Source organism: Trachypithecus francoisi, unplaced genomic scaffold (assembly GCF_009764315.1).
Source record: "Trachypithecus francoisi isolate TF-2019V2 unplaced genomic scaffold, Tfra_2.0 Lachesis_group10, whole genome shotgun sequence".
NCBI lineage: Eukaryota > Metazoa > Chordata > Mammalia > Primates > Cercopithecidae > Trachypithecus > Trachypithecus francoisi.
The window spans coordinates 82217835-82244544 of record NW_022681455.1 but is presented as its reverse complement, the minus strand read 5'-3'; the positions used below and the strand labels follow the sequence as shown (position 1 = coordinate 82244544).

The 26710-nt window shown below is 49.4% G+C and overlaps 1 protein-coding gene across 1 annotated transcript in view; it reads right to left on the bottom strand.

Annotated features, from left to right (window-relative positions):
* The window catches only part of SBK1 (SH3 domain binding kinase 1), a 66505-nt gene extending 51375 nt beyond the window's left edge, over window positions 1–15130 (bottom strand). The window contains exon 1 of the mRNA XM_033217919.1: window positions 14164–15130. Within this exon, the coding sequence (XP_033073810.1) occupies window positions 14164–14258 (95 nt within the window). The 5' untranslated portion in view covers window positions 14259–15130. The remainder of the gene's footprint in view (window positions 1–14163) is intronic.
* Window positions 15131–26710: the final 11580 nt, after the last annotated feature.

The following is a 26710-nucleotide window of genomic DNA, read 5'->3' as shown; positions in this document are numbered from 1 at the left end:
GGCGGGCGGACTGCTTGAGATCAAGAGTTCAAGACCAGCCTGGGCAACATGGCAAAACCCCATCTCTACAGAAAAATGAAACAGACAAGTGGGACTACATCAAACAAAAAAGCTTCTACTTAGCAAAAGAAACAGTCTACACAGTGAAAAGATCATCTATGGCTGGGCGTGGTGGCTCATGCCTGTAATCCCAGCACTTTGGGAGGCTGAGGCAGGCAGATCACCTGAGGTCAGGAGTTTGAGACCAGCCTGGCCAACATGGTGAAACCCTGTCTCTACTAAAAATACAAAAATTAGCTGGGCATGGGGGTGCACGCTTGTAATCCCAGCTACTTGGGAGCCTGGAGCAAGAGAATTGCTTGAACCCAGGAGGTGGAAGTTGCAATGAGCTGAGATGGCGCCATTGCACTCCAGCCTGGTCAATAAGAAAGAAACTTTGTCTCAAAAGAAAAAAAAAAAAAAATCTGAAAGGCCAGGTGTGGTGGCTCACACCTTTAATCCAGCACTTTGGGAGTCCAAAATGGAGGGACTGCTTGAGGCCATGAGTTCGAGACCAGCCTGGGCAACATAATGTGACCCTGTCTCTAAAACAAGTAAAAAAACTTCTCAAAATGGTATTAGCACTTCTGTATTCTTTACAACAATATTCACAATAGCTCAATGTAGAAATAACCCAAATGGGTTGAATGGATGAAAAAAATGTGACCTATACATGCAACAGACTACTACTATTAAGCCTTAAAAATATGTGATGACAGGCCAGGCACAGTGGCTCACGCCAGTAATCCCAGCACTTTGGGAGGTGGAGGTGGGTGGATCACAAGATCAGGAGTTCGAGACCAGCCTGGCCAATATGGTGAAACCCCATCTCTACTAAAAATACAAAAATTATCCAGGCATGGCAGTACATGCCTGTAGTCACAGCTACTCAGGAGGCTGAGGCAGAAGAATCACTTGAACCTGGGAGGTGAAGGTTGCATTAAGCCAAGATCGCGCCACTGCACTCCAGCCTGGGTGACAGAGCGAGACTCTGTCTCGAAAGAAAAAAAGAAAGAAAGAAAGAAAGAATATATGCGACGACATAGATGAAACTCAAGGACATTATGTAAAGCAAAATAAGCCACAGAAGGACACATATCTCATAATTCCACTTATATGGGATATCTAAAGAAGTCTAATTCCTAGATTTTGGTTCTATAGTTGTCAGAGTTGCAGAAGAAAATGGGGAATAGCTCATCAATAGGCATAAAGATTCAATAAAGCAAGATGAATAAGCGCTAAAGAGCTGCTGTGTAACTCTGTACTTATAGTTAACAATGCTGCATTGTGACTGGGCACAGCGGCTCACGCTTGCAATCCCAGCACTTTGGGAGGCTGAGGCTGGAGGACCACTTGAGCCCAGGAGTTCAAGACCAGCCTGGACAACATAGCAAAACTCTGTCCCTACAAATAATTTAAAAAATTAGCTGGACATGGTGGTATGCATCTGTAGTCCCAGCTACTCTGGAGGCTGAGGATGGAGGATCGCTTGAGACCAGGAGATGGAGGCTGCAGTGAGCTGTGATTGTATCACTGTACTCCAGGCTGGGCAAAGGAGTAAGACCATGTCTCAAATAAAACAACCATGTATTGTACATTTAAAAATGTGTTAGGAGGACAAGTCTCATATTAAGTGTCCTTACCACAGTAAAACGAAACTAGCAAATATTCATGTGCAGGATTTTCTGTGGGCATAAATTTTCAACTTATTTGGGTAAATACCAAGGAACACTTGATATTTTCTGCCATTCTATGGCCTCTCTTCACGTTCTCTTGGCAGTGTCTTTTGCAGGGCAGAAATTTTCATTTTAAATTTCTTTCCCTTTTCTGCTCAAAAGTTTTGGTTTTCCTGGGTTTGATAACATTTTTAGAGAGGGGAGTACTTGTTTACCTACATGTTTATATATCGTTCAACCCATATTCTCCCCTACTTGTGTAAATGTCTCCAAAATTCGAAGACATTAGGTATTCTATCAATTTCATCTTCTTGAAGCAATCTCTTCTCTTATTTCAGTGTGAACTGCGAGATTCCCTTCTCCTCTCTCTTATGTTCAATTCCTATTTCCTGGAGTCCAGATGTTACTCTTTTTTTTTTTTTTTTTGAGATGGAATCTCACTCTGTCTCCCAGTCTGGAGTGCAGTGGCATGATCTTGGCTCACTGCAACCTCCACCTCCCAGGCTCAAGTGATTCTCCTGTCTCAGCCTCCTGAGTAGCTGGGATTACAGGTGCGTGCCACCATGCCTAGCTAATTTTTGTATTTTTAGTAGAAATGGGGTTTCACCATGCTGGCCAGGCTGGTCTCAAACTCCTGACCTCAGGTGATCTGCTTGCCTTCGCCGCCCAAAGTGCTAAGATTACAGGTGTAGGCCACTATGCCCGGCTCAAGTCTTACTCTTTATTGTTTTTCTTGTTTACTGTTTCTTGTTTTACTTGCTTTACTCCCTTACTTTAGTGGAGTACATCCTTCAGTAGCTTTCTCAAGAAAGGGTGCATAGGAGGTAAAATTTTTGAGTTCTTGCCAATCTGAAAATATTGTTTTTTCTCTCACTTTATTAGTAGTTTGGCTAAGTATTGAATTCTATGCTGAGCTTGGGCACAGTGGCTCATGCCTGTAATCCCAGCACTTTGGGAGGCCAAAATGGAAGGATCACTTGAGCCAGGAGTTCAAGACCAGCCTGGGCAACATGGCAAAACCCTGTTTCTACAAAAATTAAAAAATTAGGGCGGCGCGGTGGCTCACGCCTGTAATCCCAGCACTTTGGGGGGCCAGGGTGGGCGGATCACAAGGTCAGGAGATCGAGACCATCCTGGCTAACATGGTGAAAACTCGTCTCTACTAAAAAATACAAAAAACTAGCCGGGCGAGGTGGCAAGTGCCTGTAGTCCCAGCTACTTGGGAGGCTGAGGCAGGAGAATGGCATGAACCCGGGAGGCGGAGCTTGCAGTGAGCTGAGATCCGGCCACTGCACTCCAGTCTGGATGACAGAGCAAGACTCCATCTCAAAAAAAAAAAAAAAAAAAAATTAGCCGGATGTGGTGGCACTGCCTGTGGTCCCAGGTACCCAGGAGGCTGAGATAGGAGGATCACTTGGGCTCAGGAGTTTGAGATTGCAGTGAGACATGATTGTGCCACTGCACTGTAGCCTGGGTGACAGAGCAAAACCCTGTCTTTAATAATAGTAGCAATAATAATAATAATAATAGTTCTAGGCTGAAAATAATTTTCTTTTCTACTTTTGAAAACATAGTTGCAGCAGGGCGCGGTGGCTCATGTCTGTAATCCCAGCACTTTGGGAGGCCGAGGTGGGTGGATCACAAGGTCAAGAGATGGAAACTATCCTGGCCAATATGGTGAAATCTAATCTCTACTAAAAATACAAAAATTATCTGGGTATGGGGGCATGCGCCTGTAGTCCCCGCTACTTGGGAGGCTGAGGCAGGAGAATCGCTTGAACCCGGGAGGTGGAGGTTGCAGTGAGCTGAGATCATGCCACTGCACTCCAGCCTGGCGACAGAGCAAGACTCCGTCTCAAAAAAACAAAACAAAACAGAAAAACATAGTTCATTGTCTTCTCGTTTCCAGGATTGCTGTTGAGAAGTCTGATGCCATTACGATTCTTGATGCTCTATACAATATTGGAGAATTTTCTTCTTGTCCTTGTGTTTTGAAATTTACTGGTGATTGGCTTTGGCATGGGTCTGTCTTTAACCTTTGTTTTTGTTTGTTTGTTTGTTTGAGACGGAGCCTTGCTCTGTCACCCAGGCTGGAGTGCAGTGGTGCCATCTTGGCTCATGACAACTTCCACCTCTCGAGTTCAAGCGATTCTTGTGCCTCAGCCTCCAGAGTAGCTGGGACTACAGGTGCGTGCCACCACTCTCGGATAATTTTTTTTTGTATTTTTAGTAGAGACGAGGTTTTACTATATAGGCCAGGTTGATCTCAAACTCACGACCTCAAGTGATCCGCCTGCCTCGGCCTCCCAAAGGACTGGGATTACAGGCATGAGCCACTGCATCTGGCCTATTTTTATCCTTTGGATGGTCACTCCATGGGCTCTTTCAATCAGGAAACTCAGGCCCTTCAGTTCTAAGAAATATTGGAAACATTTCTTTGACTATTTCCTCTCCTCTGTACTGTCTTTCTGGAGCTCCTTTGTTCAGATGTGGGATGCCTGCAATGATCCTCTAATCCTCGTACCCTTTCTTTCCTATTTCCCATCTGTAGTAGTCATGGAGGTGGCTGCTTGGTTCTGCCTTCAAGAAAGAACTTTCAGGCTGGGCGTGGTGGCTCGCACCTGCAATCCCAGCACTTTGGGAGGCCGAGGTCAGTGAATCACCTGAGGTCGGGAGTTCGAAACCAGCCTGACCAACATGGTGAAACCCCACCTCTACTAAAAAATACGAAAATGAGCCAGGTATGGTGGTGGGCACCTTTAATCTCAGCTACTCAGGAGGCTGAGGCAGGAGAATGGCTTGAACCCAGGAGGCAGAGGCTGCAGTGAGCCGAGATTGCGCCATTGCACTCCAGACTGGGTGACAGAGAAAGACTCCATCTCAAAAAAAAAAAAAAAAAAAAAAAGAAACTAAGAACTTGCTATTTGGATTTGAGGATTGCAGTTGGCTGACAGCCTTCAACTACAGTGTCTTTGAGATCTGCCACAGAATTTGAGCCAAGACAAACGTCTTGTTGGGCAGCTCCAGCCAATGACTGAGGACAGTGGGGACAGTGGGGACACTGGAGCTCCTCTCCTACACAATGTTTGCCCTTGAGCTCCTCCATGGGTTGGCCAAGACTGCTGGATCAACATCAAAGTCGCTGCCTAGCTCTTTAGCTCTTTTTACCTTCTTTTCTTTCTTTCTTTTTTTTTTTTTTTGAGATGGAGTCTTGCTCTGTCACCCAGACTGGAGTGCGGTGGTGTGATCTTGGCTCACTGCAACCTCCGCCTCCCAGGTTCAAGTAATTCTCGTGTCTCAGCCTTCCGAGTAGCTGGGACTACAGGCACGTGCCACCATGCCTGGTTAATTTTTGTATTTTTAGTAGAAACAGGGTTTTGCCATTTTGGCCAGGCTGCTCTCGAACTCTTGACCTCAGGTGATCCACCCACTTCGGCCTCCCAAAGTGCTGGGATTACAGGTATGAGCCACCGAGCCTGGTCAATAGTTTTGATTTCTGGGCAACATACTGAGAATCATCTTCACCCACAAAGAAACCATTTTTAAAAATTAGCCAGGTTTGGTGGTGCACACCTATGATCTCAGCTACTCAGGAGGCTGAGGTAGGAGGATTGCTTGAACTCTAGAGGTGGAGGCTGCAGTGAACCCTGATCCCACCACTGCACTCCAGCCTAGTTGACAGGGTGAGACTCTATCTCTAAACAAAAACAAAACCCAAAAAACCCACAGAACTATTACCACTATATTTAGATATTTAAGAAAATATACTATAACCATGAAACAAAAGCTAGATGCTATTTGACAGGGGGAGGGACCTCCAGGAATGAACAAAACTGTTTTGTAAAGATGGGGTCTCACTATATTGCCCAGGCTGGTCTCAAACTCCTAGGCTCAAGCAATCCTCCCACCTCAACCTCCCATGTAGCTGGGACTACAGGTACACACCACCATGCCTGGTTAATTTTTACCTTTTTTAGAGACAAAGTCTTGCTATGTGGCTCAGGCTGGTTTTGAACTCCTGGCCTCAAGCAATCCTCCCAGTTCAGCCTCCCAAAGTGCTGGGATTACAGGCATGAGCCACTGCGCCTGGCTGCAAGGACATTTGAGGATTTAAGCCCTTCTTACCCTAGTCCTTCTGGGGTTCAGCCCCAGCTTTACTCTCATTTCCAGAGGTACTTAGGCTATTAATGCCAGCACCTTTGGGGGATTTTGCAGTATAAATTATACTCGTTGGCCTGTCCTAACCCCAGTTTAGGGTTCACTTAAAGTGCAAATTCCTCAGCCTGCTAAGTCAGTTATTACCACGTGTTCATACCATCCAGATTCCAAAATGGTGTTGCTATTTTCTCCATTTTCATTTGATTAGTTCTCACTGCTTCATGCTGTGTTAGGCAGAACAATGGCCCCCTGCAAACGTCCATGTCCTAATCCCCAGAAGCCATGAACATGTTACTTTCCGTGGCAAAAGGGACTTGGCAAATGTGATTAAGGTTAAGAAGCTTGAGAAGGGGAGATCAGTCTGGATAATTCAGGTGAGCCCAATCTAATCACATGAATTGTGGAAACCTTTCCCAGGTGTAGTCAGAGAAAGTGATACAGCCACGAATAGTGGCCCACACCTGTAATCCCAGCACTTTGGGAAACCAAGGCGGGAGGATCACTTGAGCTCAGGAGTTCAAGATCAGCCTGGGCCACATGGTGAGACGTCCCCGCCTCTCCCTGGCCCAATCTTTATAAAAAATTAAAAATTAGGCTGGGTGCAGTGGCTCAAGCCTGCAATCCCAGCGCTTTGGGAGGCTGAGGTGGGCAGATCACCTGACGTCAGGAGTTTGAGAACAGCCTGCCCAACATGGTGAAACGCTGCCTCTACTGAAAATAAAAAAATTAGCCGGGTGTGGTGGTGCACGCCTGTAATCCCAGCTACTCAGGAGGCTGAGGCAGGAGAATTGATTGAACCCCGGAGGCACTCCAGCCTGGGCAACACAGTGAGCCTCCATCTGAAAAAAAAAAAATTAAAAATTAGCCATGGTATAGCGGCGCATGTCTGTAGTCCCAGCTACTCGGGGGACTAAGGAGGGAGGACCACTTGAGCCCAGGAGGTCAAGGCTGCAGCAAGCCTGATTGGGCCATTGCACTTCTGCCTGGGCTACAGAGCGAGATCCTGTTGTTGTTGTTATTGTTGTTGTTTTTAAAAAAAAAAAAAAAAAAAAGAAAAGAAAAGAAAAAAGAAAGTGATGTGACGAGAAATCAGAGAGATGCTACCTTGCTGGAGGGAGGGGACCACAGGCCAAGGCATGCAGGTACCTTCTGGGAGATGGAAAAGTCAAAGAAATGGGTTATTGCCTGTAGCATCCAGAAAGCCCTTCCAGGAAGAGCTTCCTAGAGCCATCCTGTCAACACTTTGATTTCAGCTCAGTGAGACCTGTGTCAGTTTTGACATATAAAACCATAAGAATTAATTTGTTTAGTTTAAGGCAACTAAGTTTATGGCAATTTGTTATGGAAGCAATAAAAGACTGATGCACATACCTTTAAAAATCCACTCACTATCCTTTTTCTTTTCTTTCTTTCTTTTTTTTTTAGATACAAGGTCTCCCTTTGTCACCTAGGGTGGAGTGCAGTGGTGTGATCATAGCTCACTGCAGCCTTGAACTCCTGGGTTCAAGCCACCCTCCCACCTCAGCCTCTCCAGTAGCTGGGAATACCCATACATGCCACTACGCCCAGATAATTTTTAAAATTTTTTTGTAGAGACAGGGCCTTGCTATGTTGCCCGGGCTGGTCTTGAACTCCTGAGCTCCAGTGATCCTCCTGCCTCGGCCTTCCAAGGTATTGGGTTACAGTCGTGAGCCGCTGTACTCAGCCTCACTATCCTTTCAATGGGGCTTTAGGATATAGAGAAGTTACATGTGTGTGTTCAATCTTCCTTCTTTAACCACATCAAACCTGGTTCTGTTTCCACCGCTTCATGATTGCATTCTTTTTTTTTTTTTTTTAATTGAGACAGAGTCTTGCTCTGTGCAGTGGTGCAATCTCGGCTTACTGCAACATCCGCTTCCCAGGTTCAAGCGATTCTTCTGCCTCAGCCTCCCGAGTAGCTCAGATTACAGGTGCATGCCACCACGCTGGGCTAATTTTTGTATTTTTAGTAGAGACAGAGTTTCACCATGTTGGCGAGGCTGGTCTCGAACTCCTGACCTCAAGTGATCCACCTGCCTCAGCCTCCCAAAATGCTAGGATTACAGGAGTGAGCCACTGTGCCAGGCTTCATGATGCATTCTTGTCAAAGTCACTCTTGACTTCTACATCACTAAATCTAATCTTTTTTCTCTTTTAAAAAATTACTTATGTTTTTAATTTTAATTTTTATATTTTTTAGAGATAGGGTCTTCCTCTGTTGCCCAGGCTAGAGTGTAGTGGTGCAATCACTGTAACCTTGAACTCCTGGGCTCAAGCAATCCTCCTGCCCTGGCCTCCTCCCGATTAGCTAGGACTACAGGTGCATGCCACCATGCCGGACTAGTATTTATTTATTTATTTATTTATTTATGAGACAGAGTCTCTCTGTCTCTCAGACTGGAGTACAGTTGTGCCATCATGGCTCGGTGTAGCCTCAACCTCCCGAGCTCAAGCAACCCTCCCACCTCAACCTCCTGAGTAGTTGGAACTACAGACACGCGCCATGATACCTGGCTTTTCTTTCTTCTTCTTTTTTTTAAATAGAGATGGGGTCTCACTATGTTGCCCAGGTTAGTCTCAACTCCTGGCCTTAAGTGATCCTCCTGCCTCTGCCTCCTCAAGTGCTAGGATTATAGCTGTGAGCCACGGCGCAAGCCCTATTTTTTTTTTTCTCTCTAACTTTTTGTAAAGATGGGGGTCTCCCTATGTTTCCCCGGCTGGTTTCGAATTCTGGGTTCAAGCAATCCTCCTGCTTTGGCCTCCTGAAGTGCTGGGATTGCAGGCATGCTCCAACGCTCCTGGCAGCTGAATCTAATCTCGTTTCCCTGGACTGTTCACATCTTTGAAGCGGGTGGACCACGCCTCCTCTCCTCAAGACACTTCCTTGGTTTCCGTGACTGCACATGCTCTCAGTTTCCCTCCCACTTTCCCAGCTGCTCCTTCTCTGCCTCCCTCGCTGGCTTCTCCTCCATATGATCTCAATACCGCGGAGTCCTCAGGGCCCTATCCTGGAGCCTCTTCCCTCCCCTCTCTCCTGTGAGAGCTCATGGCTCGAGACACCATCTGTTTACCAATGACCCTGGAGTTCCGCCGCCAGCCGAGAGGCTCCTCTTCTGAACTCCAGACTCTCATTATGATGTCCTCTCTTGACATCTTCACTTGGACACCTCACCTGCTTCTCAAATGGAAAATATCTGTGACAGGACTTTTTTTTTTGAGATGGAATCTCGCTTTGTTGCTCAGGCTGGAGTGTAGTAGTAAGATCTCTGCCCACTGCAACCTCTGCCTTCCAGGTTCAAGCTATTTTCCTGCCTCAGCCTCCCTAGTAGCTGGGACGACAGGTGTGTGCCACCATGCCTGGCCAATTTTTATATTTTTAGTAGAGACGAGGTTTCACTGTGTTGGCCAGGCTGGTCTTGAACTCCTGACCTCAAGTGATCCGCCCACCTCGGCCTCCCAAAGTGCTGGGATTACAGGCATGCACCTGTATTCTTGATGTTCTCACCAAGCCTCTTCCCTCCGTCGAATCTGCCAATCATCCATGCACCTCTGTAATCCCCAAAGCCCAGATCACCCCGGGTTCCCTTCCTCCTCTAACCCATCAGAAAATTCTGTGGATTTGTCTCCAATGTTTGTTTTTACTTTATCTTTGTTTTTAGAGACAGGGTCTTGCTGTGTCACCTAGGCTGAAGTATGGTGACACAATCACAGCTCACTGCAGCCTCAGATTCTGGGTTCCAGCAACCCTCCCACCTCAGCCCCCCGAGTAGCTGGGACTACAGGCCCATGACACCATGCCCGGCTAATTTTAGAATTTTTCTTTTGTAGGGATAGGGTCTCATTAGGTTGCCCAGGCTGGACTGGAGCTCCTGGGCTCAGGCAATCCTCCATTTTTGGTCTCTCAAAGTGCTGGGATTATAGGTATGAACCACTGTGCCCAGCCTCCTAAATATGTTCAGAAAGCACTTTCTGACTTCCCCATCTCCAAAGCTGCCCACCACCATGACCTCTACGTTGGTGCCCTCTATTCATTCTGGCCTATCACCATTGATTCTCCCAAGCATAGCCTGAAATATCCTTTAAAATGTCAATCAGATCATACAACTTCCCCCATTTAAGAGCTCTCAAAGGCTTCCCAATTCCATCTGGAACAAAATCCATTCTCCTCACCATGGGTGCCAAGGTCTGCGTGGCCTGGCTGTTACTGTCCCTCATGCCCTGCCTCTTGTCACTGTCCCCATCATTTGCTCTGCCTCGGCCACACTGAGCCCTCTCCATGCCCCTGCCTACCTGTTGCTCTCAATTTGCTTTGCCCAAGCTGCTGTTACCACCCCTCTCCCCACTGCTGGCTCCTTCTCATTCTCTAGGTCTTAGATGAAATGTCTTCACCTCCCTGTTTACCGTATGCAAAGCGGCTGTCTCCACCATCCCTGGTAATTTCCTTCACAGTGGGCTTTGAACCTTGACAATTTGTTCACTTGTGTTTTGTTTGACTCCCTCATTAGATATAAACCCCATGAGAGCAGGGATAGTATTTTCAGTCCAGTTTCTGGTGCTAGCCCACAAAAGCTATGCAATGAAATTTGTTGAGTGAATGAATGAATGAGCACATTGGGCATCTATTATGTACTGGATGCTTTCATGTAGACTGGACTACATTTCCCAGCTTTTCTTGCAATGAGCTGTTCTGGCCAATGCATGTGGGCAGAAGTAAAGGAGGCCATTTCCAGCTTTGCTTCATAAAAACCTCATGTGTGGTCTCCACTCTTGTTCTTCATCTGCAAGCTAGATGCAGAAAGATCCAGCAGTGGCCATGGGTGATGATGGAGTCACAAGATGAGAGGAGCCTGGATCCCTGAAAGATCACATGGAGCAGAGTCTCCTCCATCACCACCCCCTGCCAACACACACACACACAGAACATAAGGCTCTTCTGTGTTGAGCTATTAAGATTGCCAAGCTTATTTATTCCAACAGCTTGGTTCACCTTAATTAATACGTCAAAACACCAGATGTAGGTGGCTGGTGAACATCACTGTGGGTGATGCGTTTGCTGACAAATTTTCATCAAATGCAGATGTGTTCTCTGTGGGGCTGTCTCTTGCATCGTCCCACAACAGAAGCCGAGGGCACAGTGCTCACACCTCTATTATAGCACATTGCGCTGTCTGTTCGAGCCTGTGTTGTTTTGTCTTCACTAGGCTGCAAGCCCCTCCAGGGACATGGCTGTGTCACATTCATTGCAGTGGTCTCAGCATCCAGTCCGCAGGGAGCCTCAGGGGAAATGTACTGAATCCACAAAGGAGTGAACTGGTCACCTGCCCCGCTTCGTTGCCTTTCTTTCCCTACAAATGCCTGAGAAAGTCCAACTCTTTAATTTTACAGAGACCCAAAGAGAAGTGACTTCCCCAGGATCACACAGAAGCGGGATGCACCAGAATTAGCCTGCCTGGGGCTATGAAACGTGGCAGCCAGCTATTCTAGGAGTGAATCCTGGAGCCTACCAGGGGCTGGAGCAAGGCTGGGAGAGGCGGAGCAGGGTTGGCTGGGGGCAGCCACAGATTTCTCTAAGTCCCCAAGGTGACCCCACCCAGCCTCACTGCCCCACTGCCCCTCCTCCAGCAGCAAAGAAACACTCCAGAGCCTTCCGTCCCACCCTCCCCAGCCAGCACTGGCTCCTGCAGCCTGGGCGGACGCATCACTCAGTATTTTTAGCTTCACCACCTGGCACCTGTGGTCACTGTCTCTGCCCAGCCTGGCCTTGTCCCCTCCCAGGTCTTAAAGGGCCAGAACCTACCAGCTAGAAAGGAGACCAGCTCCTGCAAACATAGGCTACCATACTCCCAGGGCAGGAGGCGGAGAGATATTCCCTACAGAGTCCCCAGAATCAGAAGTGGGAGATGAAGGGATGAGGGAGGAGAGGGCAGGATTTCACAGCTGCCAACCCTAAGGCCTGTGCCTGTCTCTTTCTGGGGCTTCCCAAATGCTGGTTTGCTTAAGTTGTTCACCTGGAGGAAACTGATCAAAATTACACATCCATCCGAAGGCCTGAAGCTGCAAAATCTCCGAGGCAGGGTCTGGGAGTGTAGTATTTTTTAACAATTCAACTCAGATTATTCCCATGCCCTCTCTCTCTCTCTTTTTTGAGACAGGGTCTCGCTCTGTTGCCTAGGCTGGAGTGCAGGGGCATGATCATAGCTCAGTGCAGCCTCAAACTTCTGGACTCAAGGGGTCCTCTTGCTTCAGCCCATGGAGTAGCTGGGACTACAGGTGCATGTCACTATGCCTGGCTAATTGTGTGTGTGTGTGTGTGTGTGTGCGTCTGTGTGTGTGTTTAGATGGGGGGGGGGTCTCACTATGTTGCCTAGACTGGTCTCGAACTCCTGGTCTCAAGCTATCTACCCGCCTTGGCCTCCCAAAGGTCTGTGGTTACAGGTGGGAGCCACCACACCCAGCCTGATGCCCTGTCTTTCAATGTCATATTCGTTCATTCATTCATTTATTTATTCATTCAACAAGCATTTTGTGTGTTCACGATGAACATGGGGTTCTATCATGAGACCATTGCTTTGGAGTTCAAGAAGCCCTTCTGCATCTATTATTTCCTTGCCTCTCCTCACTTGCCCCTGTTTTGCCTCGAGTCTTCTCCATTGCTTGCTCCAGTGCCTGCCTATGGGTCAGGTCCCCGGCTCAGCGTCCAGGCCCTCTGTGATCTGGCCCCGTTCTGCCAGCCTCATCCCCACCATCCACACTTCATTTCTTGTTTGCACCAAGCCTTCCCTCTTGCCGTTCCCACTGCCTGCGACGCCCTTTCCTCAGCCTCTCTCGCCCCTGGGAGGGCACTTGCATGTTAAGACAGACCTAGTGGGCCTCTGATGGCTCCTGTGGGCAGAGGTGGTCCGTCTTGCCTCCTGACTTCCCAGGCACTGTGCAACCATGCTCATCAAGATGCCCACTACTCTGTGCGGAACTGACCTGTCTTCTCTTTTGTCTCTCCTAGCAGGCTGCGACCCTGTGAGCCGGGTTCCAGTCCCCAGCCCGGGCCCTGGCAGTCTGTGGGTGGCCAGTCACTGTGTTGAACGTTAAGTGACAACCATAGCAGGGAACATCCTCCCATTTCACAGACGAGGAGACAGAGGCCCATGGAGTGGGAACTGTGGACCCAGAGTCCAACAGAGAAAGTCAGGGAGGAACCCGGCCCAGGCTGCAGGAGCCCACGCCTGGCCCGCTTGTCCTGCAAGGGTCCTGGAGGGGAAAACTGGCTTGGCCCACGCCTGCCCTTCTCCCCACCCAGGGCAGGGCAGTGCTGACTCAGACAGTGATGGAGGCACAGGCAAGCTGGGCTGGAGCAGAGGTGACCCCTGTCTCCCCTGCAGATCACTCCCAGAGCCTGTGGTCACAGCTTGGATAATGCATTTGGCTGGAGCCTGGGTTTCCCTGCAGGTGGGGGTGGGGAGAGCTGGCTAAAGGAACAACGGTCTCTAGGGCATGAACTCCTACTGGGCCCCAGGCATAGCCCTTCCCGCCACATAGCTATGCAGAACTCACACCTGCTCCCACAAACATGTACACAGGCTCACAGTCACACACGGTCACCCCCAATACCCAGTCACGCAGCCACACAAACCATTCTCTCTCTCTCCCTCTCTCTTTTACACACACACACACACACACACACACACACACAAGCAAATACACATGCACACATTTTCACTTAATAATTCAACAAAGATGGAACACCTGTTAGGTGCCACTGCAGTGCAGGATGGAAAGGTGGCTCTCAGGTTGGGGTGGGACAGGGACATCCAGGAGGGCTTCCTGAAGGAGGAAATGTTGCAGCTGGGCCTGGATGGAGGAGAACGAGGAAAGAGAAATCTGGGCAGAGTTTCACTGGAGGTGAATATAGGGGAACACAGTGAGATGAGGCGGGGGATGTGGGCCCCAATCACGCAGGTCTTGAATGCTCAGCCGAGTGTCAACTTCATCCCATGGGAGCTGGGAGCCATGGAGGGCTCTGAGCAGGGGAGGGACATGCTCACTGTGGAAGAGGACGTGAAAGCCACTCTGGGGCCAGGGTAGGGGAGATAGGGAGGAGGCTGTGACAACAACCAGGTAAGAGATCTGAGATCTGAAGCAGGAAGTGGCAGTGGGTGGTGAGCAGTGGACAGAGCGAGATTGACTTGAAGCAAGATTGCCAGGCCCAGAGACACCCCGGGTCGAGCGCTGTGCCCACCCGCTGCCCACCCGCTGGCCACCCACGGGCACTGACCTCCGCAATGGGACTTCTTCCAGCAGCTCCTCCTCCTCCTCCCTGTGGAAGCACACGAAGCAGAAGGCCGGCACATCATCAACTCCGCAGCCCATGGGCCAGGCCGGAGGCAGCTCCAGGACAGGGCAGGGGTGGCCGGGGGTGGCCTCCGCAGCATCGTTGCCAGCCTGGGCAGGAGTTCCCGAGCCAGGGCGCTCCAGGGTCAGCAGCCCGTCAGCTTCGGGGCTCTGCACTTGCCCGCCCGCCACCTGTGCCTTCTCACTCAGGTTGCCCGTTGCCTCGGTGGGTGGAGGAGCCGGGGGCTCTGGTGGGAGCTCCTGTCTTGACCCGCGGGGGTTCCAGCCACGGGGCTGGGCCCTGGGAAGCAGTGTCCAGCCACCTGGACTCCGAGGTGGTTGGTGGGTGGACAGAGGTCCAGCAGTGCCTCCCCACTGCCCCTGTGGAACCCTAGGCCCCCCAGCTGCCCACTCTGTGGCTGTCTGTCAGAGGCAGGACTGGGAGGGCAGGCTCGAAGGTGTCCCGTGCCCCAGTCCCCCTGTGTGTCCAGCCGTCTGCTCTTCCCGGTCCAGCCAGCACGGTCGCAGAGGTGGCTTCTCTAAGAAAGTTTGTTCTCCTTGGCTGGGGTGGGTGGCATGGGTGGCCTCCAGGAGAGAGGGTTGGGACCTGCAGCTGAAAGATGGGCAAGGGCCAGGTGAGGTTGGCACGGTGCCCACGCCGTCCTCGAGAAAAGTTCTGACCCCTGGAGTCCCGGTCCCGGCTTCGACTGGCGGCTCTCCCGGCTCGCTGCTCTCCCCAGCTCCAGTGGCTTCTCTGGCAGACTGGCTGGGCTGTGGGTATTAATAGCTCTACATTCACGCTGAGAAGCCTGGAGGTTAACTCCTTCTCTGCCAGAGCTAGGGAGGCGGGCAGGGCGGGCGGGTGCGGCCAGGCGGCCTGGCGAAATGGCTTCGGGGAGCACAGGGAAGGGCGGTGCCTTGATCCTGCCCCTGCTCTGAGCCTGGCTGCTGCAGCGGGACCCTCAGTGCCACTTTCTGCCCACGAGTCTCTGTGCCGCACTGGGCTCCCAGGGCTTGGGAGTGTGTGGGCCACCTGACCCCTCCACGTGCACCTCCAGGAAGCTGGGGGTCCCTGGGAAGGGGCCCTGGGGGCTCAGGGCAGCACCTCTGGAATAGACAGGGCTCAGAGCTTCAGGGAGCATCCCCAGGGCTCCCAAACTCACACAGTCACCCCTCAACTTCCTGGGTCCTCCCATGTTCCCTTAACAGTCACCTTTGCCAACCCTGGGCCCAGTTCTGGGGCTGGCTTCAGTGAGACCCAGTGACAAAGCAGCCATAGTGCCTAGTGTATTTTATTGAGGAGTATGGGAAGAGGGTGGGAGTGGGGGAATCAGAAGAGAATTTGTTTGCCTGAATTTATTTATGTATGTATTTGTTTTTTTGAGACAGGGTTTCGCTATGCTGCCCAGGTTAGTCTCAACCTCCTGGGCTCAAGCGATCTTCCCATCTCAGCCTCCCAAGTAGCTGGGATTGCGGCGACTGCACCAGGCTTGGAAATGTTTCTTGAGCACCTGCCTGATGCCAGGCACCATGTTGGACATGGGCACGCAGCAGTGAAGTGAGCAGGTGCCATTCCTCTTTGGTGGGTTTGGTTGTCACTGCAGGAGGTGACAGCAGCGGAGCTGCAGCTTGCCTGCATAGTGCCATCATGTGGATTAGGAAAAGCTGCTTCCCGCCAAGCAGGTACAGCCCCAGCACCAGCTCGTAGTGTGGACCCAGGCTGGGTTTCAGCCCCACTCACCTCCTCTGCAATTGACAACACGTACAACCATTCACAGTGGCTCCGGAAGTGCCCATAAACAAAGGAAAAATAAATTCAGATTGTCCAAAGTGCTAAAAAAAAAAAAAAAAAACAGAGACATGTGACAGGCTGATGGGGAGGTAGTTAGATGGGGTGTTCAGGAATACCTCCCAAGGAGGGAACACTGGAGCTGAAACCCACAGGAGGAGGAGGAGAAGGAGGAGGAAGGAGGAGGAACCAGCCAGATCTGGAGGGAGAACATTCTAGGAAGAGGTGCAAAAGCCCAGAGGCAAGAACTGGCTGGCATTTGAGGAGGAGAGTGAGAGGCAGAGATCTTTAAGCCGGGCCTTGAAGAGTGAGTAGGGTTTTTCAGGGGGCTCAAGAGAGGAGGTTTTGCCAGCAGAGAGAATAGAGTGTGCGAAGGCTCAGAGGTGTGAAAGGCAGGGACGGCGCACTGCAAAGCAGCAAGAAGGCAGAGGTAATGCAGTCGGAGATGGGAGATGCAGGAGGGATTCGTTCCAGAGCTGCCCATCCAGGGCTCTGAGGAAGAAGAATGAGTGGGAGGAAGATGGAAGTGGGAACTTGGGTTAGCTAAGGGGCTGAGGAGTTTGGAGGTGGGGAAACAGAGAGGCTTGGAAGGGACCATCGATACATGTGGAACTAAATTCCACTGGCTGGAAGAATAGGTCTGGGCCTCCTTGGCCCAGAGAAGGTGGAGGCTTGGAACAGAGTGGCCATGTACAGTTGTTTAGGCTGTGCACAATGCACAAGGACACCCTGGCAGACAGGAGACAGTCGGGGGTGAGGGAGAGGAGAGGGGAGGGGAGGGGAGGGGAGAGATGGATGGGGGGTAGTATCCAGCCCTAACTCTGCTCTGCCAAGACTTGCACTTTTCAACTGTGACAGCATGGGGAGTTGCCTTTTTCTTATTGGCCCACCCAAAAGGCGCTTTTTTTTTATTGGTTAGTCTGAAGGGTGCCTTTAAAAAATTAGTCCCCCTAGGCCAAACGCAGTGGCTGAAGCCTGTAATCCCAGCACTTTGGGAGGCTGAGGAGGGTGGATTGCCTGAGGTCAGGAGTTAGAGATCAGCCTGGCCAATATGGTGAAACCCCATCTCTACTAAACATGGTAAAATTAGCCAGGCGTGGTGGTGCACACCTGTAATCCCAGCAACCTGAGAGGCTGAGATGGGAGAATCGCTTGAACCCAGGAGACGAAGGTTGCAGTAAGCCGAGATCGCGCCACTGCACTCCAGCTTGGGAGACAGAGAGAGACCCTGTCTCAAAAAACAAACAAAAAATAAATAATTCCCCTAGAAGGGTGCCTTTTTCTAATTGATCTATTCAGAGGGTATGCATTCATTTTCAAATTGGTACTCTCAAAGGAGTGGCCTTTTCCAGCTGGTTTACCCAAAGGGGTGCTTTTTCCTGATTGGCACAAAGGGGTCCCATAGACTGGGCTGGAGGAGAGGGCCCAGTGGCCCAGGCTCTGCTACAGACCTGCTGTGTGACTTTGGGCATCACTGTCCCTCTCTAGAACCACAGACTGAGCAAGAGGCCAGCTGGGCTGATTGCTGCACCGTGCAGAGGCGGAGAATGAGCGCAGAAAGGGGCAGCAACTTCGCTGTCACACAGTGACACACAGCAGAGCTGCCACCCCTGACTCTTGCCTCAGTGCTCTATCCTCCCTGCTCCAGCATCGGCTTAGGTAGCTGGCTGCGCCATGGACTTCGTGTTTCTTTAAGGAGAGGACAGGGAATGAGAGGGGACAAGAGACAGGGAGGGGAGGGCAGCCTAGACTATGGCTCCCTGGGGTGGGGGGTCAGAAGGGGTCAGGGTGTCCCAGGCCTCTAGAAGTCCCTTCCCGCCTCCCTCCAGCCCCATGGGGTTGTCATTTGCAGATGTTAATTATTCACGATGCTGCTGCTTTGCCTGGTTTTAATGCACTTTGATGGCATTCTCTAGCTAATGGGGAAAATCAATAGGTCTTAATTCTTAGTGGCTGTGAAGCTCTGTCTGTCTCCTGTTTGGGTGGCTGGGCCTGGCTCTTTGGCTGGAGGTAGCGAGTGGAGGCTCAGACGCAGTTAATAAGAGCCTGAGACTCCACCTTTCCCTCTCCCACCTCCAACCCTCTAGGAAAGGAGGATTAGAGTCACTATGCAGTTACAAACTCTGCCCTGAACATCTTGGAGGGTCTGATCCCTTCGATCTCAGCCATTTGCCACCCTTCCCAGAGGGATGGTGGTTCCCTCTGCCTCCCCCCAGTCCCTCCTGGCCACCGAGCCAGACCTATGGGCCATACCATGGGACAGCAGGGGCCATGTCACAAACTTCTGGCGCCAGAGCCAGGCCTGTAGCCCTTGGCTCTGTTGCTTTGGGATGTGGGGAAGCTTTCCTCTCACCACTCAGGGTCAGCCCTGGTCATCCTCCTGGGTTCAGGCCTGGCTTACAGACCTGTCTTGAGGACTTGGAGGAATCTGGCCTGGGCCCCACATTAAGAACCTTAAACATAGACTTACTTGGCTGGCACTGTGGCTCACGCCTGCAATCCCAGCACTTCGGGAGGCCAAGGCTGGTGGATCACCTGAAGTCAGGAGTTCGAGAACAGCATGGGCTACATGGTGAAACCCTGTCTCTACCGAAAATACAAAAATTAGCAGGGTATGGTGGAGCATGCCTGTGATCTCAGCTACTTGGGAGGCTGAGGCAGGAGAATCGCTTGAACCCAGGAGGTGGAGGTTGCAGTGAGCCTAGATCACGCCGCTGCACTCCATCCTGGGTGACAAAGCGATACTTTATCTCAAAAAAAGAAAAAGAAAACAAGAAAAACAAAACGTTGACCTGTTGATCTTTGCATGCCGTCATACACTCAGGCATGACAGTTTCTCTGATGGGATTGAGAGCTGAGACATTCGTGGAACGTCATTCAGGAAACCTCCCCTTCTCAGACCACACCCTCCTCCGCTACTCCGTGGTGGTCAATGTCCTGTATGAGTCCTGTAATTATCTTGTGAATGGAACAGCTATACGACCCTGTATTTGTGTGTCTGTATTAAGAGTGTTCATTACAGCCAGGTATGGTGGCTCACTCTTGTAATCCCAGCACTTTGGGAGGCCGAGGCCAGTGGATCACCTAAAGTCAGGAGTTTGAGACCAGCCTGACCAACATGGTGAAACCCCGTCTCTACTAAAAATACAAAAATTAGCTGGGCGTGGTGACCGGCGCCTCTAATCCCAGCTACTCGGGAGGCTGAGGCACAAGAATCGCTTGAACCCGGGAGGCAGAGGTTGCAGTGAGCCAAGGTCGCGCCACTGCACTCCAGCCTGGGCGACAGAGTGAGACTCCGTCTCAAACAAACAAAACCAAAACAGAAGTGTTCATTAGGCAGATGTAAACATTTAAAATACACCGTGGTCTTCATAATGCTGTTTTTGGTATTTTTTAACATTTCCAAAACACAATGAGCCTCCAAAAAAGGAAGAGGCCTGAGATAGCTCTGCCTTGGGGAGGCCCTTCCTGCTTCCTGGTGGACCCAGGCCCTTCCTGATGGAGGCGAGGCCCACCCTTGGCTGGCTGGAAATGCTCGGGCCATTTAGAGGATCTGTCCGCTGGGGCCTCACCTATCACCATAGCTGTCTGGAACCCAGGATCCAGGGCTCGGAGAATGGCCTTTGCCAGGCTTCATCTACTTCGTCCGCCCAGGCCCCACCTAGGCATGATCATAGCTCACTGCAGCCTTTATCTGGGCTCAAGCAATCCTTCCACCTCAGCCTCTTAAGCAGCTGGGACTGCAAGCATGTGTCACCATTCCCAGCTAATTTTTTTAATTTTTAATTTTTGTAAAGATGGGGGGTCTCATTATATTACTTAGGCTAGTCTTGAAGTCCTGGCCTCAAACAATTTTCCCACCTCAGCCTCCCAAAGTGCTAGGATTACAAAGCATGAGCCAACTCGCTGGGCGCCTGGTTTCCTAGAAGAAGTCTTAGTTGAATTAAAATTTATCAGAATGTTGCAGCCAGGGGAGGTGGCTTACGCCTGTAATTCCAGCACTTGGGAGGCGAAGGCAGGTGGATCACCTGAGGTCAGGAGTTCAAGACCAGCCCGACCAATGTGGTGAAACCCCATCTCTACTAAATACAAAAAATTACCCAGGTGTGTTGGTGCATGCTTGTAATCCCAGCTATTTGTGAGGCCGAAGCAGGAGAATCGCTTGAACCTGGGAGGTGGAGGTTGTAGTGAACCGAGATTGTGCCACTGCACTCCAGCCTGGGCAACAAGAGTGAAACTCAGTCTCAAAAAAAAAAAAGTTGCTTCTTCTTTTTGTCAAGGATGCCAATGTCTTCCCAGAAGGAGGTTGTGAATTGCATCACATGGAAAAAAGTTATATCCTGAGCCAGGTTTGGGCCAAGTTTTCTTTATCACAAGGTAGAATTTTGTTTCTCAGGTAGCAATCCAGGGGTTGGTGGTCTTCTCGGTCTAAAATGACTTATAGGCATCATGCTCACATTTTAGTCCTCAAGAAGGAAGAAAGATGGAGTGATGCCTAAGTGACACTCCTTACTCCTACTCATTTTCTGTTAGCAAATAGTTGGTTCCTCGCTGCAAGGGAGACTGGGAAATTCAGTCTATAGTGGCATGGCCATATGCATTGTTAAAGGTGCAAAGGTGGATTACTATTGAAAAGAGGGAGGGGGAGAGTAGGATACAATTAGCAGTCATAACCTAATTCATAGTGGAGGTTCCAAATCCTCCTTTCTGCTTCCTGCCTCAAACTCTGTTTAGTAACCCATTTCTTGCCTTTTTTTTTTTTTTTTCGGAGTCTTGCTCTGTCGGAAGAAATACCTGGAGCAACTAACCTATATTGGGTCAGGGGACAGGGGCTCTAAGACCTAGATTATGCAATGTGTTTGGATCTACTAAGAAGAGCCTTTCAGTTTTGCCAGGAAGGTTTGTGAAGGCACTGATAAAGGTGAAATGAAAATATTGAGCAATGATTAACTCCAGGGAAAACAAAAAGTTGTACAAAAAACGAAATGCCATCATAGTATAGTATGTGGCTGAGCTGTGAATGTTATCTACAAAGGTATAATAATATAAATACCAAAAATTATTTTAACCAAAAAGGTTATGTCACCATATTTAACCAAAAAAGTTATGTAACCATATTGGGAGGATGAAGATAGAATGCATGTGTGTGGAAGAGGAGGGATAGGATATTAGAGAACTACATTTTCATTTTCTATAGTAGGAAGTAAGAGCAAAATAAAAAAATCAAGAAATAGCTGTGTTCGCAGATTCTTTAGAATCTTGCTATTCAAAGAATAATCCATGGACCAGTAGCATCAGCATCACCTGGGAGCTTATTAGAAATGCACAGTCTTGGAACCTGCCCCAGACCTGCTGAATCAGAATCTGTATTTTAACAAGATCCCTGGGTGATTTTCATGTTGCTTAGAGTTTGAATGACCTTGACTTCCAAACACAACAGCAAACAGTAGGATCAGCTAAAAGAGTCGAATGCATCGCCTAAGTTAGAAAGAGAAGAGTTGGAGTGCAGAGCAGCAGGATAAGGGGCTGCTAATTTTTGAGATACATCCTGTAGCTTTGAGTTTTAAACTGTGTGGAAGATTTATGTTGCTGAAAAAAAGTAAATCATGTGAATGAATTCAAATCCCAATGCTGGTTGGGTGTGATGGCTCATGCCTGTAATCCCAGCACTTTGGGAGGCCAAGGTGGGAGGATCACTTGAGGTCAGGAGTTCGAGACGAGCCTGGCCAACATGGTGAAACCCCATTTCTACTAAAAATACAAAAAATTAGCCAGGCATGGTAGTGGGCACCTGTAATCCCAGCTACTCAGAAGGCTGAGGCAGGAGAATCCCTTGAACCCAGGAGGTGGAGGTTGCAGGGAGCCAAAGTCATGCTACTGCACTCGAATCTGGGTGACACAGCGAGATTCCATTAAAAAAAAAAAACAATCTCAGTGCTACAAAAAGGAATATAAAGGCTTCCTCCTACTAGAGGCCCCCAGACTGTCCTTTGCCTTGTCAACAGTTTCTAGAGCATCCTTCCAGAACATTTCTCTGCACATCCAGCCTTTGTGTGTGTGACTATCCTGTTTATCATTTATTTTTATTTTATTTTTTGAGATGGGGTCTCACTCTGTCACCCAGGCTGGAGTGCACTGGTGCAATCATAGCTCACTGCAGCCTCAACCTCCCAGGCTCAAGCGATCCTCCCACCTCAGACTCCAAGTAATTTTTAAATTTTTTGTAGAGACAAGATCTCACTGTGTTGCCCGGGCTGGTCTCGAACCTGTGGGCTCAAGTGATCCTCCCACCTTGGCCTCCCAAAGTACTGAGATTACAGGCGTGAGCCACCGCTGGTGGCCCTGTTTATTATCATTATCATTACTATTATTATTTCACACACGAGAGCACATGCAATGCACTGTTGGGCATCGTGCTATTTTCACTTAACAAGAGCTTGAAGATTGTTCCATATATGTGCATATAGATCTGCTTAATTCATTTACAGATTGCTTTTATAGGTTATTACAGGATGTGTGGCATTGTAATTTGTTTAACTACTCCCCTATTGATGGGAAATCAGGTTGTTTACAGCTTTCTTCTATTACACACAGTGCTACAATAAGCATTTTCTAACCACAATGTAGAGTAGGGTTAAGGGGACAGAATGTCTGGGATTGGAAACCTAGGGGTGCTGTGAAAGCCGGTATTTTTCCTCTATGAACCTCAGTTTCTATAGCTGTGAAATGAGAATGAAAATGACATTTACAGTGCCTACTATGTGCACTTATATTCTAGACACAGGGGATTTGGGAATGAACAAAACCAATGTAAGTCCCTGCCTTTGTGGAGTTATATTCTTGTGGCAGGAGATAGATAATAAATCAGATAAATTAATAAAAATAGGCCAGGAGCAGTGGCTCACACCACTAATCCCAGCCCTTTGGGAGGCCGAGGCAGGAGGATCACTTGAGGTTGGGAGTTTGAGACCAGCCTGGCCAACGTGGTGAAACTCCGTCTCTACTAATACAAAAAATTAGCCGGGTGTGGTAGCATGCATCTGTCATCACAACTACTCAGGAGGCTGAGGCAGGAGAATCGCTTGAACCCGGGAACCAGAGGTTGCAGTGAACTGAGATTGCGCCATTGCACTCTAGCCTGGGCGACAGAGTGAGATTCCATCAAAAAAAAAAAAAAAAGAAAAAGAAATTAATAAAAAAGGATGATGATAATAAGTGATGAAGACAGTGGAGCAAGAAGAGGATGGCGTGAGAGGTCTGCAATGTTAGGTAGGTGGCTGCAGATGGCCTTACTGATAAAGTGACACTTGAGTGGCATGGACTTGGAGGGACTAAGTAGAGAGCTCTGCCAATCCTTGTGGGAAGAGCATTCCAGGGAAAGGAACACGGATGGGAAACACATTACCTCCCATAGAGCTGCAGGCAATGAAAAGGGCTCTCTATTAGTCAGAGTTCTCTAAAGGGACAGAACTAATAGGATAGATGAATATTTGAAGGGGAGTTTATTAGGAGAATTGACTCACATGATAACAAGTGAGGTCCCATAACAGGCTATCTGCAAGCTGTCTGCAAACTTGGCCGGGAAGCCAGTCCAAGTTCCAAAACCTCAAAATTAGGGAAATTGACAGTGCAGCCTTCATTATGTGGCTGAAGGCCCGAGAGCCCCTGGCAAATTACTGGTGTAAGTTCAAGAGTCCAAAAGCTGAAGAACTTGGAGTCTGATGTTCGAGGGCAGAAGGCATCCAGCACAGGAGAAAGATGGAGGCCAGAAGATTCAGCCAGCCTAGTACTTCCACATTCTGCTGCCTGCTTTTTTTCTAGCTACACTTGCAGCTGATTAGATGGTGCCCACTCAGATGGAGAGTGGGTCTGTCTCTCCCAGTCCACTGACTCAAATGTGAATCTCCTTTGGCAACACCCTCACAGATACATCCAGGATCAATACTTTGCATCCTTCAATCCAATCAAGTTGACATTCAATATTAACCATCACAAGTTCCCTGTACTTTCTACCTCCTGGGCCTTAGTCTGTACTTGGGGATCCACACACAATAAGTAGAATCCCTCCCCTGCGTGCTGCACCTGTTCCATCAAATGCCAGCAAGAGAGCTGCCCCTGTCACGTGGCCCTGTGTTGAGATGGAGCTGCCCAAAGAACTGTGGTGGCTCCCTGGTGGCCTCAGATGTCCAGCCCAGTGGGGTCAGTCCCTTGCCACAGGGGGACTCTGTCCCCTTGTCTGGATCCTTCTTCTGGACAGTTGTGTGGTGGAGAGGAGGAACCAGGAGAGAGTGGGGGCTGGGAGTGCCATCTTAGGGTGAGCACAGTTGGCTCACAGAGAAGGTTGGCAGCATGGACAAGCTGTGTGCAGACCTCAGCAAGGTGGGATATGTGAGAACAGCCCTCCTAGGCAGTTGTCAGCTCTCCTTCTATTTATTTATTTATTTATTTATTTATGAAGGAGTCTTGCTCTGTCACCAGGCTGGAGTGCCGTGGCGCCGTCTCAGCTCACTGCAACCTCCGCCTCCTGAGTTCAAGCGATTCTCCTGCCTCAGCCTCCTGAGTAGCTGGGATTACAAGCACCTGCCACCACGCCTGGCTAATTTTTGTATCTTTAGTAGAGACGGGGTTTCACCATGTTGGCCTGGATGGTCTCGATCTCCTGACCTCATGATCTGCCTGCTTTGGCCTCCCAAAGTGCTGGGATTACAGGCATGAGCCACTGCGCTAGGCTTCCTTTTTTATTTTTTTATTTTTTATTTTATTTTACTTTTTTAAATAGAGATGGAGTCCCCCTATATTGCCCAGGCTGGTCTGGAACTCCTAGGCTCAAGAGATCTTCCTGCCTCAGCCTCCCAGAGCACTGAGATTAAAGGCATGAGCCCCCATGCTCGGCTTCAACTCTCATTTCAGAGAGGAAGACCCATTTCAGAACTCCTCTGCAGACCTCTTTAGGATGGGAAGATCCATTTCAGAACTCCTCTGCAGACCGCTTTAGGACGGGAAGATCCATTTCAGAACTCCTCTGCAGACCTCTTCAGGACGGGAAGATCCATTTCAGAACTCCTCTGCAGACCTCTTCAGGACGGGAAGATCCATTTCAGAACTCCTCTGCAGACCTCTTCAGGACGGGAAGATCCATTTCAGAACTCCTCTGCAGACCTCTTTAGGACGGGAAGATCCATTTCAGAACTCCTCTGCAGACCTCTTTAGGACGGGAAGATCCATTTCAGAACTCCTCTGCAGACCTCTTCAGGACGGGAAGACCCATTTCAGAACTCCTCTGCAGACCTCTTTAGGACGGGAAGACCCATTTCAGAACTCCTCTGCAGACCTCTCTAGGACGGCAATCCGGTTGGAAAAGGAAGAGAAGTGCTGGAGAGTTTCTTTCAAGGCAGCACTGGGAGACAGACATGCTGTTTAACTCAGAGTATGTTTATTTTATTTTATTATTGTTATTATTTTCTTGAGATGGAGTCTTGCTCTGTCGCCCAGGCTGGAGTGCAGTGGTGCGATCTCAGCTCACTACAACCTCCGCCTCCCGGGTTCAAGTGATCCTCCCATCTCAGCCTCCCCAGTAACTGGGATTACAGGCACCTGCCACCACGCCCAGCTAATTTTTGTATTTTTAGTAGAGACGGGGTTTCACCACGTTGGCCAGGCTGGTCTCGAACTCCTGACCTCAGGTGATCCGCCCGCCTTGGCCTCCCAAAGTGCTGGGATTACAGGCATGAGCCACTGCGCCTGGCTTAGAGTATGTTTATTTGAGAGGACTTGGTGAGGGGAGAGAAGAACAAGTGGCGGGAGGGCTAAAGTACTGGGTGGGAGGGCCACCCAGTAGCATCACCATTGCTCCAGGTTCACGGGAACAGGAAGGACTCTGGTGTCCTCACTCCCCCAGCCTCGCACTCCGCCTTCAGCAGGGAGTCTAGCAGAGAGCGGCTAAGGTGGTTTGCACAGTTGAGGCCTCAGCATTGCAAAGATGACTATGAAAGGGATAGATTTGAACTTAACACCCGACACAGGGGTGGTTCAGGTCATGAGGCAGGGCCGGGTGTGGCACTAACGCCTGTAATTCCAGTACTTTCGGGGGCCAAGACGAGAGGACCAACTGAGCCCAGGAGTTTGAGACCAGCCTGGGTAACATGGTAAAGTCTGGACTCTAAAAAAATAAAAAACTTAGCCACACATGGTGGCACATACCTGTAGTCCCAGCTACTCCAGAGGCTGAGGCCAGTGGATCGCCTGAGCCCAGGAGTTTCAGGCTGCAGTGAGCTTCCAGTACCAGTGCACTCCAACCTGGACGATAGAGCAAGACCCTGTCTCTAAAACAAAACAAAAACAAAGCAAATTAGTGAGGGAAAGACAGGCTACTCGATGGTCTTTGGAGAAATATAAAGCTGTATTCACAGTTACTAGATACCTTACTCTTTAAACCCTAGGAAACAACAGATGGATCAGAGATTTCAAAGTTAAAAATAAAGCTATAAGAGAATTAGAATAAAATGTAAATGATTAAAAAAAAATTTCGATGCGAAAGGCTTTTCCAGGTGAGAAACCAAGTTCAGAAATCATAAATTTGACTAGAAAAGGTCAGGTGCTGTGGCTCACGCCTGTAATCCCAGCATTTTGGGAGGCCGAGGTGGGCAGATCACTGGAGGTCAGGAGTTTGAGACCAGCTTGGCCAACATGGGGAAACCCCCTC